This window comes from Daucus carota, chromosome 9, assembly GCF_001625215.2.
Source record: "Daucus carota subsp. sativus chromosome 9, DH1 v3.0, whole genome shotgun sequence".
In the NCBI taxonomy this organism is placed as follows: Eukaryota; Viridiplantae; Streptophyta; class Magnoliopsida; order Apiales; family Apiaceae; genus Daucus; species Daucus carota.
In genome coordinates this window covers 44,445,944-44,461,588 of record NC_030389.2, presented here as the reverse complement: position 1 = coordinate 44,461,588, position 15,645 = coordinate 44,445,944, and the positions used below count along the sequence as shown (strand labels likewise).

General features: G+C 33.2%; 2 protein-coding genes across 2 annotated transcripts; both read left to right on the top strand.

The window, feature by feature from the left end:
- Positions 1-3,755: 3,755 nt before the first annotated feature.
- On the top strand, positions 3,756-7,045 carry LOC108200721 (hypothetical protein). The gene is made up of 4 exons (XM_064083937.1): positions 3,756-4,635; positions 4,789-5,153; positions 5,794-6,540; positions 6,837-7,045. Exons 1-3 carry the CDS (start codon positions 3,809-3,811, stop codon positions 6,498-6,500), a joined length of 1,899 nt encoding a protein of 632 aa, XP_063940007.1. The 5' UTR covers positions 3,756-3,808; the 3' UTR covers positions 6,501-6,540; positions 6,837-7,045.
- Positions 7,046-12,915: 5,870 nt separating this feature from the next.
- Positions 12,916-15,645, top strand: LOC108202161 (uncharacterized). Its single transcript, XM_017370543.2, has 3 exons — positions 12,916-13,761; positions 14,147-14,532; positions 14,843-15,645. Exons 1-3 carry the CDS (start codon positions 12,932-12,934, stop codon positions 15,169-15,171), a joined length of 1,545 nt encoding a protein of 514 aa, XP_017226032.1. The 5' UTR covers positions 12,916-12,931; the 3' UTR covers positions 15,172-15,645.

Genomic DNA, 15,645 nt, shown 5'->3' with positions numbered 1-15,645 from the left:
TCTCATAAAACATAATTTGATAAATTATATTTAATTTTTTTTCTTCTACTGAATAAAAACTTAATGTTTGAACTTTTATATAGACCAAGAATATTTTTAAAAAAATTTGTAAACCTGTACTTTATATGTACTTTAAAATGTGTGTCAACCAGTTAAAAAAATGTTAATAAATGAGAGGGACAAAGGGAGTAGAAACTTCCCAAATATATGGTTGTATGGAATGGACAGTTATTTGAAAAATGATTCCTGAGTTCACAGAATGCAGAGAATGAGAACACTAATTGCAGCTTGTCACAACACTCACTAATCACACAATACATCATATTGTAGCAAAATTTTATCTCTGGCAAGTTTGTAAAAGAATTTCAATCAAATCATAGCGGGAACAAATGATATATCTTATGTGCACTCAAAGTATTACATTCTAAAAGCATAAAAACAAATAAAGAAAGAGGCACCCAGATAAGTGTCACTGCTTTGCAAAAGTTCAAATTATGGGACCAAATTAGTAAGTAGTTTCTTTTCGACTTTAAGTGACTAGCACGTATTCTGTTACCTTTCCTTTAGACGACATGTATATTCTGTCACTAGGGATGTTCACGAACAGAGCCGAGCCGAGTTTTGACCGAGTCGAGCCGAGCTTTAGATTTTTTCTTATCGAACCGAGCCGAGCCGAGCTTTCTTATCGAACAAAAAATTGTGTTCGAGCTCGAACTCGTTAACTAACGAGCCGAACACGAGCTTGTTCACGAACACATACGAGCCGAGCCGAGCTTGAAAAAATTAAGGTCAAATCCCTACTTGGCTCTTAAAATAGCAAGCAAAATAAATTTTTTAGTGTTTTTTGATGGTACCATATCATAGTTAATATTCTCCTGATCGATTTGATATATTATATGTTGAATTCGGCGTTCAATAACATGTATATATTACGAAATTATCTTGAAAATATTGCATTTTTTCGGGCTTTAACGAGCCGAGCTCGAGCCGAACGAGTTCGAGCCGAGCTCGAGCCGAACACACTAAAAACTCGGCTCGAGCTCGTTTTCTTAACGAACACATTTATGTGTTCGAGCTCGAGCTCGAGTTCTTAACGAACCGAGCCGAACCGAGCTTTTATCGAGCCGAGCTCGAGCTTGTTCGCGAATAGCTCTGTTCGTTAACAGCTCTATCTGTCACCCCCTCCGCTTAATATATGAACCTGGCATGGTTGATGATCATGAGCACGATTTCAATTGTGAGTTTTGCTCTGAAGATATCGACACAAACGCTTGGTTCTATCATTGCAGTGATTGTGATCTATCATTTCATCTTCAATGTTTCCAAAGATCAAGCTATCACCGCTACTCTATTTATTTGCTAGAATTCAGGCGCAAACTAATAAAATAAAATAAACTTTCCCCTGTGAAAAAATGTCGTAAAGAACCGTCGTAAGTTACATTTTCGTCAAAACAAATTGTATAAATTAACATATTTAGCTAATTAAAAAAATAAAAATAAAATGGTTTATGATTCCGTCATAATTATGTCGTCGTAAACTCACATAATTATATAATTATAGCTGTTTAAAAATGGAAAATAATTACAAATGATATGTTTTATTTTTCCGTGGTAACTCAAGTGTCGTAAGTTAACATATTCAGCTAATTAAAAACAAAAAAAAATGAAAATAAAATGATTTCCGGTTCTGTCGTAACTACACCGTTGTAAGTTCACCCAATTATATAATTAGAGCTGTTTAAACACATAAAATAAATGATAATGACATGTTTTATTTTTCCGTGGTAAGTACATATTTAGCTAATTAAAAACAAAAATATATAAAAATAAAATGGTTTCCATTTTCGTCCTAACTACGCCGTCGTAAGTTCACATAATTATATAATTATAGTCGTTTAAAAATGGAAAATAAATGAGAATGATATGTTTTTTTTTTCCGTGGTAACTCAACCGTCGTAAGTTAACATATTTTGCTAATTAAAAATAAAAAATAAATGAAAATAAAATGGTTTCCGTTTCCGTCATAACTACGTCATCATAAGTTCCCATAATTATATAATTTAATATAACTATTTAAAAATGGAAAATAATGAGAATGATATGTTCTATTTTTGCGTTGTAACTCAACCGTCATAAGTTAACATATTTAGCTAATTAAAAAAATAAATAAATAAAAATAAAATGGTTTCCGACTCCGTCGTAAGTTCACATAATTATATAATTATAGGTGGTTAAAAGTAGAAAATAAATGAGAATGATATATATTTTATTGTTCCGTCGTACGTTGTAAGTTAACATATTTAGCTAATTAAAAACAAAAAATAAATGAAGATATGATGATTTTCATTTTCGTCGTAACTACGCCATCGTAACTTCACATAATTATATAATTATAGTTATTTAAAAACGGAAAATAAATGAGAATGATATGTTTTATTTTTACGTCGTAAGTTAGCATATATAGCTAATTAAAAACAAAAAATAAATGAAAATAAAATGGTTTATGATTCCGTTGTAACTAGGCCGTCGTAACTTCACATAATTATATAATTATAGCTTGTTAAAAACAGAAAATAAATGAGGATGATATACGGTTTATTGTTCCGTCCTAACTCAATGTTGCAAGTGGTTAGTGTTTCAACTCAACCATATGAAGGTCACTCAATATGAGCCTATTCTCCATAGTCCATAGACCTAATATGTGGTTATTATGTAAAAACTTCCCAAAAATATATGGTAGCATCGAATGGACAGTTATTTGAAAAATGATTCCTGAGTTAACAGAATGCAGAGAATGAGAGGAGCTAATTGCAGCTTGTCACAAGAGTCACAATACTCATATTGCAACAAAATTTCATCTCTGGTAATTAAGCTTGTAAAAGAATTCAATCAAATCATCATGGGGAACAAATGATATATCTTATATGCACTCAAAGTATTACATTCTAAGAGCATAAAACTAATAAAGAAAGAGGCCCCCATATAAGTCTTTCTTTCCCTCAGCTTGTTTTAAATTGCAGATTCTTTTTGCTCACTTTCAGTGTGCTAGATCACATTATATATTGAGGTGATCCTATTATAGGGCAACAATACGGGATATTTTATAGCTTAAAGACGTTACCTATATGCTCTTTAGTTAGACACAGTTCTAGGGCTCCATTTTGCCTCTATAAAATGGAAAGCTTTTTAAAAATCATTGTCAATGTAACGATGACCATCTCCCTGTTATATCTTCTATTATATAGAAAATATAAATAGTTATGTTAAATTATATATAAATAAGTAAATAAAACAAATTAATCATGATTAAGTTTTAATATTTATCAGTTTGAAGTTTTAAATGAGATTCTATATTTGATTCTAAAATGTTTATATTTGTTTTTCTTTAGTTTTAAGATTGTTCTTATTTGAACAATGACCTATACATATTCACGAGATTCTCAATAATACGTACTTGTAACATGTATTTAAAATATTATATTTCATATTCAAATCACAAAAGATATTTATAAAAAAATGAATGATATATCTGAGGTGTACTCAAAGTATCATATTCTAAAAGAATTAAACAATAGAGAAAGAGACAAAAATCGTAATATTAGGTCACTGCTTTGCAAAAGTTCAAATTATGGGACCAAATCAGTAAGTAGTTTCTTTTCGACTTCAAGTGACTAGCACGTATTCTGTCACCTTTCCTTTGGACAACATGTATATAAAGAGTTCTTCTCCATGTGCTTGTAGAATTATACAGATACACAAACATACACAAATTTCACTCTCTCTTCAAAAAATCAATCCGCGTAGAGTGATGGAGCACCCCAGCCACGAGCATCCACTGATCCTAAATGAAAAATATATTGCTAAGGAGGGTGATGCTTGTCGTGGCTGCGGTGAACAAATACTGTCGTGTAAATCATTTGTTTATAGTTGCAATAGTATCACGGGCACTGATATTAGTGGCACTGATAGTGATACTGATATTAGTGTCGATGATATATCTTGTGCCAGATTTTTACTGCACAAAAATTGTGCAGAATTACCCCCAACTTTTCAAAATCCAAACAACCCCAAAGAGCTTTTTCTTCTCATGTTTTATTTTACTAATCGTGTTCTGTTTAGCCTTAGTAAATATAATATGGCACTAAAAATACAATGTGACATCTGTGACGTACAAATTCCATGGAGACCAAAAAAATTCTACTATTTTAATAAAAATTATGATTGCTGCATATGCATCGGTTGTGTTGTGTTCCAAACTCAAACGCCCTTGGAGGATCCAAAATCTTTGCATCCGTCTCACAATCAACATTTATTGTCCTTAATTCAGATTCCATCCTCGTTCAAGTGTTATGCTTGCAAGGTGGATGATCATATTAGAGACATGTCTTACAAATGCACCAGATGTCAATTTTGGATTCACAAGAGTTGTGCTGATGCACCTATGTCTTTCAATTCTCAATTTCACGACAAGCATCCCCTTGTTCTTTCATTTTCTCTCCCACTTCTTTATCACAAATTTGGACAATTTTGTGGAGTATGCAGTAAGAAATTAAGTCGGCTGGCTTGGATTTATTATTGCCGCTACTGCAGATTTTTCGCTCATTTTCAATGTGCTAGATCCAACCATTTAGTGAGGTACGTAATATTAAATAAGCTTACATATCAATATATTTCTTTTTAACTACATCCAACATTAGGTCTAGCTGGGTGCATCCATATGCAATTTATTATGTAGGTTTTGACTGCTAATTAACAGCATTAATTTTCTTATGATGTTGGTTTGCTCAGCCCTTGTGAAAAAGAAAGTGATGATGACAATGTGCTGCAGTTTCCGGTCGCTGATGAACTATCAGCAAATTTAATATACGAAAAATTTGTTAAGGCTATGATTATTCAAATCTCCAGCAATGTAAATAGCAATTTAATTTCGGAAAGTGTTATTAACCATTGGACTCATAAAGAACATCATCTGCAACTCATTAATAGTACTGGGGAGTTGAAACTTCAGCAAGATGATGATGGAAAGTTATTGTTATGCGATGGCTGCGTGCTACCTATTGGAAATGACCAATTCTATGGCTGTGTCAGTTGTAAATATTTTCTGCACAAGTCATGTGCTGAATTGCCAAAGGAGATAAACCACCTCCTTTTAGGTATGTCTTTTTTTTTTTGGGTTGTTTTATAATCTTTGTTGCCCCCACACACATAGATATATAGCTGAATTGCCAAAGGAGATTAAACACCGCCTTATTTCAGGTATGTCTCTTTCTTTTGGGCTGTGTTTAATACCAGGAAAATTTAAATTTCCGGCTTTTCATAGTTAAATTTGACTAAATGATGGGTCATATTTATAAATTTAACTATTTTTTATGTCGTCGTATTTATAAATTAAAATAATACACAATTTAATAATTAAATATCATATAACATATACACTACATGAAACTAGAATAAAAATGTAGAAGTTAAATTCAATCATTTTACATTTCAATTCTGTAAAATGAAATTTCATCAATAGGAATTCAATATAAATAAGAATAAGAATTAAATAAAAATAAGGAGTCTTATTCAAAGCTAATTATGCAAATTGTTATAGATATTTATACACTTATGACTGCTAAAATTTCCTCGATAAAAAAAAAAACTGCTAAAATTTCTAAGATTACACACGATATTGATTAAAATTTAATTTATCATATAATTTAATATTTTGAGCATACATATAGCAAAACTAATTTTATTGTAAAAATTCTGTTTCATTTTTTTCTCCCCGTTCTCACATATATATGCCAGGCTCCATCATTGCAGATAAGCGGAGGGAACCATACAAATTATTTCGTTGCACAGCTTGTCATAATATGTGCAACGGAATATTCTTCAACATTTTTACTTTTCCTCGTCACATTGGGTGCATGGCAATGCCCAAAATGATCAAACATGAAGCTCACCGTCACATGCTTAAACACGACCAATTAGGCTATGGACCATTTAAAAGTTGCAAAGCATGCGGAAGATTTTTTTCGGTCGGAAGAGTCATAGCTACCCACCAGTGTGAAGAGTGTGAATACCATATATGTGGTTCATGTATTATGAGGCCAAGAGTAGCTAAGCACCCTTGGGATATTCACCCCCTCCGCTTGATATATGAACCTGGCATGGTTGATGATCATGAGCATGATTTCAATTGTGAGTTTTGCTCCGAAGATATCGACACCAACGGTTGGTTCTATCATTGCAGTGATTGTGATCTATCATTTCATCTTCAATGTTTCGATCGATCAAGTTATCGAGACTACTCGAGAGTTAAGTTTGGGGCTACTGATATTATCATTGACAAACTCCATCCTCACAGTCTAACATTTGTATTGAACAAAAAGTCTCGGAGCTGTGAAAGATGTCATCGAAATCAGCTTGGTGAGCCGGTTCTCCAATGTTCTTCGCCATGTAAATCAATATTTTGTACAGATTGTATTCAAGATGATTCTTCTGATAGAGATTAAATTTCAAACTATCTTAACTAGATCAATGGAGAAGATGAAGGTAACAAATTTTGTGTCTTCTTATTAGTTTTGAATACCATCATTACACTGTGATTTATGGTTTTATACTGCATCTTATAGCTAGGCTCTACATTGTAATCATGCATATAAACATATTATTTTTGTTTTCTATCTGCCACTAACTTCCTAATTATTTTTAATTACCGCCCTTTTTAATTAATTGCCACTTTTCTTGCTAGAACTCACTTGGTTGAGCTAGATTATTATTTTTACCATTTTTTGATAATTATGAATATTTTTTTCAACTTGTTTTAATTTTTTTTGACATTGATCTAGCTTTGTAGCTAGCTCATCCCGATGTAATGAATGTGCAACAAAGGCAAGTATTCTAAAAACTCTTGGGATCTTCGGTCTTCACCCATCGACTTGATATATGAAGCTGGCATGGTCGTGCTCCCCTCTATGTAAAATCTGCTGAAGATGTTTTTCTCTATTGTAATCTGTAATACATATTCAAATCTATCCCAAACTGGGGCACTTCTAAATCCTTTGATCATATAGTTTAAAATCATTATCTTAAAAATTTTATTTTTTTGTATAAATATATGATTAATAATATTATAATTCAAAAAAATAAAAATTTAAAAGTAATGATTTTAATGATATTTTCAAAAACCTGGAATTGTGTGCCAAAAAATCAAACAACGTAGTTTCCCAAATTGTTTTCTTTCTGAATGTACTCTTCCTATACATTTCACCACCTCTTCACTAAAAGCAATAACATTGTATATACCCTGACAGTTAATATTATTATTTTTAATTCATTTGAAAAGGAAAATATATTATAGTATTGTCAAAACCAGATCAGGTAATTATATAAAGGTATTGCAATGAAAATTCAGGCACAACGTACTGTAATTAATTGTCAAGAGCTTGAGATTGAATTGGCCAAACTAATCATCAAGAGCTTGAGATTGATCTGCTATATTGGTCCTGGTTTCAGGTCTAAGCGCTTAGAGGATCTGGCCTCTTTCAGCTTCCAGTTCCTGATTACAAGGAGTTCTGGCAGCCATAAGGTCTCTTAGTGAGGCACTGAGGTTGTGTCCCATACATCTCCACTACAAGAAAAGCGGCTATTTTCGACCGTCAACTTCTGGTCGAAAATAGCTCGTAACAAAACAAAAGAATCTCATTACCGCCAATGAAATAAAAAATTTAAGATTCTGTTTTAAGTGCTCCACATTTTTTGATTTGTCCTGTCTAATTAATATTTGGTAGGGACTTGTGATCATACTGCAACTTGTGACTGTTCCTAGCTGGAGTACAATTGACAACTTCGCGTCATGCCTATCAAGTTTATTAATGTGATTACAGTACTCATTCTTCCCAGACATGAAATGTCATCCCAATGATGACAATATTTTATGATGTTCTCTTAGTATTTCCCTAATATTGTCGATTTTGGATTCACAAGAGCTGTGCTGATGCCCCTATGTCTTTCCAGTTTCAATTTCATAAGCATCCTCTTGTTCTCTTGTTTTCTCTCCCACCCGTATATCACAAATTTGGACGATTTTGCGGACTCTGCAATAAGAAACTGAGTCAATTAGTTTGGATCTATTATTGTAGCAACTGCAGATTTTTCGCTCATTTTCAATGTGCTCGATCTCACCGGTTAATGAGGTATTTAATAAGGCTAAATATAAATATACTATGCCCCTGTTTGTTAAGCAGAAGCAACTTGTGCTTTTGGTTTCTGCCTTTTCTGACTCGTTTGTGTAAATAAGCAAAGCACTTTTTAGAAGCTGAGAATGATAGCTTTTCTCTTAGAACTTCTGCTTCTTTTCCAAACACTTTATTAACTTATTTACTTCTCACTTCTGATCCACTTCTTTATTTTAAGCAAAGAATCACTTTTCTAAAGCTTGTCCAAACGAGCTGTATATCTTCTTATTATCTTCTTATTATTAAATACACCCACTGTACATGCCATACTCAATTTTGGATAACCTAATGTGAAAATGGAAAAGTCAAATTGCCTATTATAAGTGCATTTTAGTTATAATTTGTACCACTTATTAAAAACACTAATTTATATTTATATTTTTTCTGTTTTTTTCCAGCTCGAGTGAAAACTCAATATATGATTGTAATGTGTTGCAATTGCCGGCAGCTGACGAATCATCGGTACAACTAATGTGCAAAAATTTTATTAAGGCCGCAAGTATTCAAAACAACGGCAATATTCATAGCAACTTTATCTCCGAAAATGGTCTCAAACATTGGACTCATGAAGGACATCATCTGCAACTCAATAATAGTAATGAGTTGAAAACACTGCAAGAGGATGATGAAGTAATGTTATGTGATGGCTGTGTGCAACCTATTGCAGCGACTGATGAATTCTACAGTTGTGTTACTTGTAAATATGTTCTGCATATGTTCTGTGCAGAATTCCCGAAGCAGATTAATTAAGAGCCACCTCAGTTCAGGTATGTTAATTAATATTTGGATAATATAACTTTTTTGAGCATGCATTGACAATATAATAAATTCATATTGATCTTTATCTAATTTCTATTCCCCTATTCTTAACTGTGCCGGGCTACGGAAACTCAGCAGGCTATGTCAAGGCAGATAAGCACCGCGAAGCATACAAATTATTTGTTTGCGAGGGTTGTGGAAATCTGGGCAATGGAATATTCTTCAATTTTAAGGATTCTTATTTTCATATTGAATGCATGACAGCACTATCCCAAATAATCAAACATGAAGCTCACCGTAACCAATTGAAAAATGTTGCTTTCCGTTATCAATTAATATTTTGCAAAGCATGCGGCAGACTTGCTCTATCCACAGCTAGCTACAAGTGTGAAGAATGTGATTATCATATATGCGGCTCATGTATTATGAAGCCAAGGATAGCTAATCACCCTTGGCATCTTCACCCCCTCCGTTTGATATATGAACCTGGCATGGTTAACGATCATGAGCATGATTTCAATTGTGAGTTTTGTTCTAGAGACATAGACACAAATTTATGGTTCTATCATTGCAGTGATTGTGATCTTTCACTTCATGTTCGCGGATGTTTCGATAGATCAAGTTATCGACAGTACTCAAAAATTAAGTTTGGGGCTACAAACATTATTATTGACAAACTCCATCCTCATAGTCTCACATTTGTTTTGAACAAAAAGTTTCGTAATTGTGAAAAATGTCACAAAAATCAGCTTGGGGAGCCTGTCCTTGAATGTGTTTCGCCGTGTAAATCCATATTCTGCAGAAGTTGTATTGAAGTTATTACGAAGAAGCAAGATGTTCGACATGATTCTATAGAAAAATAAGTGTCAAACTATCTTTAACTAGATCAATGAAGAAGATGAAGGTATCAATACCGAAGAAGCTGCCATTACATTGTAATTTGTTATTTTATGCTAAAAGTTGATTCCTAAGTTGTCTTCTTTTTTAATTTATTCTTGTACATTTTTCCACCTCTCTTCACCAAAGGCAATAACATTGTATTCAAGAGTTATTCTTATTTTTATCTCATTTCATTTGGAAAAACCACGACAATGATAATATTTAAGATTTGCCCATCATATATGTTCTGTGACCCGGAGACCTATGTGGTCATCTATATATATCAAACAATGAAATTCCAGTCACGGCTCGGCCTTGCTGCAGATAGGTAATTGTTGATGCTTGAGATTGATGTGCTTGGACGATGTGGCCAAAGCAGAGTCATCGAGAAATTGAGATTGATCTGCTTAGAGGCTATGGGCTCAGCTCGTGTCATTCAGTTTGCAATTCCTGATCACAAGGAGTTGTAGCAGCCATAAGGTCTCAGGAATTGGGTCTCACAAGTGAGACAGCTTGCAAATAAATAATAGTTTTGATGACCACAAATCGGGATTAGATTACAGATAGGCGATATGTACAAATTAGAGCCAGATTGCATATCTGAATACAACAAATTCGAATTTTAAATTTATCTAAAATAAGCTAGCACAAAAGATCAGAAATTATCACCACAACAAACTTGCCAATTTACAACAGAAATTAAGACTTAAATCCGTCGTAAGTTCTGAATTTATGAGTCGTTTTTCTCAAGTAGTTAGTTCGAAAAAACGTCACAATTTCCCACATGCGTCGTAAGTATGGTCAAGCGTGGTAAGTTTTAGCTAGTGGGACCCATAAATTCACTAAAATACTAACTAAACTTACGACACTTATGTCATGAAATTGAGAATTTACGACGGAACTTTCTGTCGTAAATAACTACCGACGGAATCTGTTATTCGGCGCAAGTTGTGCAGAAAAACTTAACTTACAACGGAATTCCGTCATAAATTTAAATTTATATATTCAAGATGAACCTGCTGTATTTTCAGTATTCCTACCATTTAATACCATTCAAAATAGGTCCAAAACTTGTCCACAAATCCAATCCATGCGGTCAATACCTTTTACTACTATAACAAACATTTTAACTAATGGAAACCTATCTAACAAATAAATCAATCGGCAATATCATAATTTCATTAAATAACATTCTAACAAATATTTTTACACACGCAAAAGGCTAAAGTTATAATCTCAATGTATTTACGTAACATAACAAACCAAAACGAAGAAGACAAATCCTTAGTTACACATAAATTGATAAACAAAATGGACTGTGAAGAAATTTTGATATATATAATAATAGAAGTAAAATGACATATAAAAGTCAGTAAAATTTCTTGGCAAGATTAAATAGAGAAGCTATATATGTGCGCAAATTTTACCATGCAAATGCTTCCCGTTATTATGGGCTTAAACTATGCATTAGTATATTCCTCCATAGAATTTGGCTTCATAAACAATATAGGTTCTGCGATGCTACCCAAAGCCTATAAACATGAATCTCATCAGCACCAACAAAAGGCACAAAAAACTCCTAATCCTCTGAGAGACTGAGATGTATTGAATTTTGTATGCACCAAGCACCCCCACCCCCATCCATTTTACAATGAAAACATGCATGAGTACTTCAGTAAAACAGCAACACTTGACATCATACTGCAACCGGTGACTATTGCTAGCAGAGTACAATTAACCATGTGTCACGCCTATAAAATAATAAAAGCTTAAAGCGACTACAGTAGTTCTTCCCAGACTTGAAATGACCGAATGATGGAAATATTTATGGTTTCTTTTAGTAATTCCTTAATGCTCACTCTCACGGGAAACCAACTCAACTTAGATATTGAATGTAGCTTCCAAGATGCTGATTATTTGTCGTCGCTTGTGTTTATTCAAAGATATAAACTACACGAAAGCCGGCCATTTTCGACCGACAAAAGTGGTCGAAAATGTCCTTTTCGACCGTTTCCGGTTTAAATAAGCCTTTTTCGACTGAAACTAACCTGTTCCAAACAACTGAGACGAAAATAAAAAAAAAAGTCGAATTTGAATAAATTCAACTGTTTTTCCCCACCTATCTTTTTTGACTGAAACTGATTTGATCGAAAAAACTGAGTCAAAAATAAAAAAGCTGTCGAACTTGAATAAATTTGACCGTTTTTCTCGACCAGTGTTTTTCGACCAAACCCGGTCAAAGTTATTCGACTAGATAAGGTTTTCGACAGAAAGGGGTTGATATTATTGTGAAAATTTTCAAGAAAATACTGCAAAATTTCCACCACGTAAACATTTTCGATCGGAAATATTTTCGACCAAAACAGTGACTGGGAAAAAACTGGAGGAAATAAATTCAAGGGGCCAAAATACCCTGTCAAAATTATATATATTTCACCTATTCACATATTCCAGAGGACATGAAACATCAATTTTATCTCTGAACCAGCAGACAAATTTGAGGATACTTTGACTAATCACAAGCTTTAAGAGTTGATCATTTTGTTATTGGTTCTTACCTGAAGTTAGATTTAATCCATTGATTTCCCACCTAATAACTGCTATCTTATGTTACTGAGTTCAGATGATCTTCATCAAAAAATAAAATGCAACAATCTATTTCCATTACAAGTATCTCAGGGAATAAATATCATATCAAATGTATGATTAAAAGTATTATATTAAGAAGAGTTATGATAAATATGATGGGAATAAATATATATTTCATGAACACTCAAAGTATTACATATTAGAAGAATAAGGAAACTTAAAAACAGTAACAGATAAGTAGTAGTATAGAAGAAACAAAACGGAATAAAGATAAGTAGTATCTTGAAGAGAGAATTGCTTCTTTTATGAACATTCTTTTATACCCTGAGTGATTAGTAATTTTTATTCTTCTTCCTTTCTTTAAAGAATTCATATTTGCCTTTAAGGACACTTAAAGAATATAGGCTTGTATTTATATAAAGAGTTTTTATATCAACTTGAATATATTTAAAAATCTCTCTTCTTAGGTACATATCAAAATGATACACCCTAGCCATAATATGCATCCACTGATCCTAAATGAAGTATACATCGCTAGGGACCGTGACCGGTGTCATGGTTGTGGCGAAAAAATATTATCATGCAAATCATTTGTTTATAGTTGCAGCACTGTCACTGCTGCTGGCACTAGTATTGGTGCTGATGTATATAAAGATTCATCATGTGTCAATTTTTTACTGCACAAAAACTGTGCAGAAGTACCCTCAGTTATCCAAAATCCAAATAATCTGAAAGAGCATCTTAAGCTCTGCTTCGATTATTCCACCTACAATTTTGACGTGGATACTTATACTTATGAATATTTTGCTGAAACTAGTATATATTGTGATTTGTGTAAGGTACGAATAACATGGTCGCCAAATCAGTTCTTCTATCACAATGATGATTATGAATCTTTCATTTGCCTAAATTGTTTTATGTACCACACTCAGCCGTCCATGGAGGATCCCAAATCTATCCATCCGTCTCACGATCAACATTTATTATCCTTAATTCAACATCCATCCTCGTTCAGATGTTATGCTTGCAATGTGGATGACAATATTAAAGACATGTCTTACAGATGTACCAGATGTCAGTTTTGGATTCACAAATCTTGTGCCGATGCACCTATGTCTTTTCAATTTCAGTTTCACGATAAGCATCCTCTTATTCTCTCATTTTCTCTTCCACAAGTTTATCACAAATTCATACAATATTGCCAATTGTGCAATGAGAGTTTGAGTCGACTCGTTTGGATCTATTATTGTCCCCATTGCAGATTTTTTTCTCATTTTCAATGTGCTAGATCGGGCCAGTTTTCATGGAGGTACGTATATATACCGGTATACACACACACACACACACATATATATTTCATATTGTATAGCCTTTTTGCCTTTTTTCCTTTAATCATATATTTTTTCCGACCGATCTCGTTTGGTCAGTAAGTCGGTTAGAAATGTCCACTTTTTGCCCGACCACTGTGGTCGGTCGGTTTTGACGGTTGGTTTTGCCTGCTTTTCTAGTAGTGACAAGTCTCATTCTCATTATGCAAGAAATATATTAATGTATGTTAAATTCAACATAATTAATGATAATAAATTACCATATTCAGCATAAATTGGTTTACATGAATTAATAAGCAGACTAGATATTATTATTTTGTATTCCTGACAAAATTTATCTTTTACACATCTTTTCGATATTCTCAGCTCTGGCAAAAATGGAAAATATACCTACAATGTGGTGCAATTACCGGCAGCTGATGAATTATCAGTACAGTTACTGTACGAAAAATTTATCACGGCAGCTAGCAAAATTACAATGTGGCGCAGATTACGAGCCAAAAACAGTGAGAGGATCTTCCACTGGATAGATGGTATGAAACACACTACTCACGAGGGACATCATCTGGAACTCATGAGTAGTAATGATCAGTTGAGAAATCTGCAAACTGATGATAATACATTACTTTTATGCGATGGCTGCGCACAACCCATCAGAACCGATCAATTTTATGGCTGTGTTGTTTGTAAATATTTTCTGCATAAGTTCTGCGGCGAATTGCCAAAAGAGATCAAGCATCACCTTGATCCAGGTATACCATTATTGAGTTTTTTGTGAAAGAAAAAAGAGACATGCATATTTAGTTAAAATACATTAAGGGGATGATCATCTGAACAAAAATCTCAACCAATAAAAATCTTTTACCTAAATAAAAAGTAATTGTTAATGTTTGTCATGTACACACATTAAGATGTTGTTTGAAATTAATAAAAAAAATTATACTCATATACCTTAAATTATTATTATGATTTATGTGTGCATCCATCTCATAGTAAATTTTATATAAATTCTTTTGTTAAAAAACTAGCTAATTCATTTTGCCTCTTTCACGCATATACCAGGTTCTGCAAGTATGCACAGTGAACCATACAAATTATTTTATTGCTATGGTTGCGGAGATTTTTGCAATGGAATATTCTTCAAATTGGGTTATTTTAATTTTCATATCGGATGCATGGCATTACCCGAAAGGATCAAACATGAATCTCACCGTCACCAACTTGAACACATCTTAGACCGCCACCTTATATTGCTTCAACTTTGCAAAGGATGTGGAAGAAATATAAAAGCTAAACACATATGTTCAGAATGTGATTACTATATATGTGGTTCGTGTGTTATGAAGCCAAGTGTAGTCAACACCCATGGGATCCTCACTCACTCTGCTTGATATATGAACCTAGCATGGTCATCGATCACGAGCATGATTTCAATTGTGAGTTTTGCCGTGCTGATATAGACCCAAACTTTTGGTTCTATCATTGCGGTACTTGTGACCTTTCATTCCATCTCAAGTGTTTTGAGAAGTCAAGTTATCGTCGCTACTCAAATGTTAAGTTTGGGGCTACAGGTATTATCATTGATAAAATCCATCAACACAGTCTCAAATTTGTTTTGAACAAAAATTTTCGTAAGTGTGAAAAATGTCACGTGAATCAGCTTGGTGAGCCGGTTCTTGAATGTGCTGAAACATGTAAATTCATATTCTGCATAAGTTGTATTGAAGTTGTTACAAAGAAGCAAGATGTTCGAAATGATTCCGCTGCAGAATGAATGTCAAACTATCCTTTTGTTAGATCAATGGAGAAGAAAAATGTAACAAACTTCTATAAAATTGTTTTTATGAATAATGAATACAGAAACA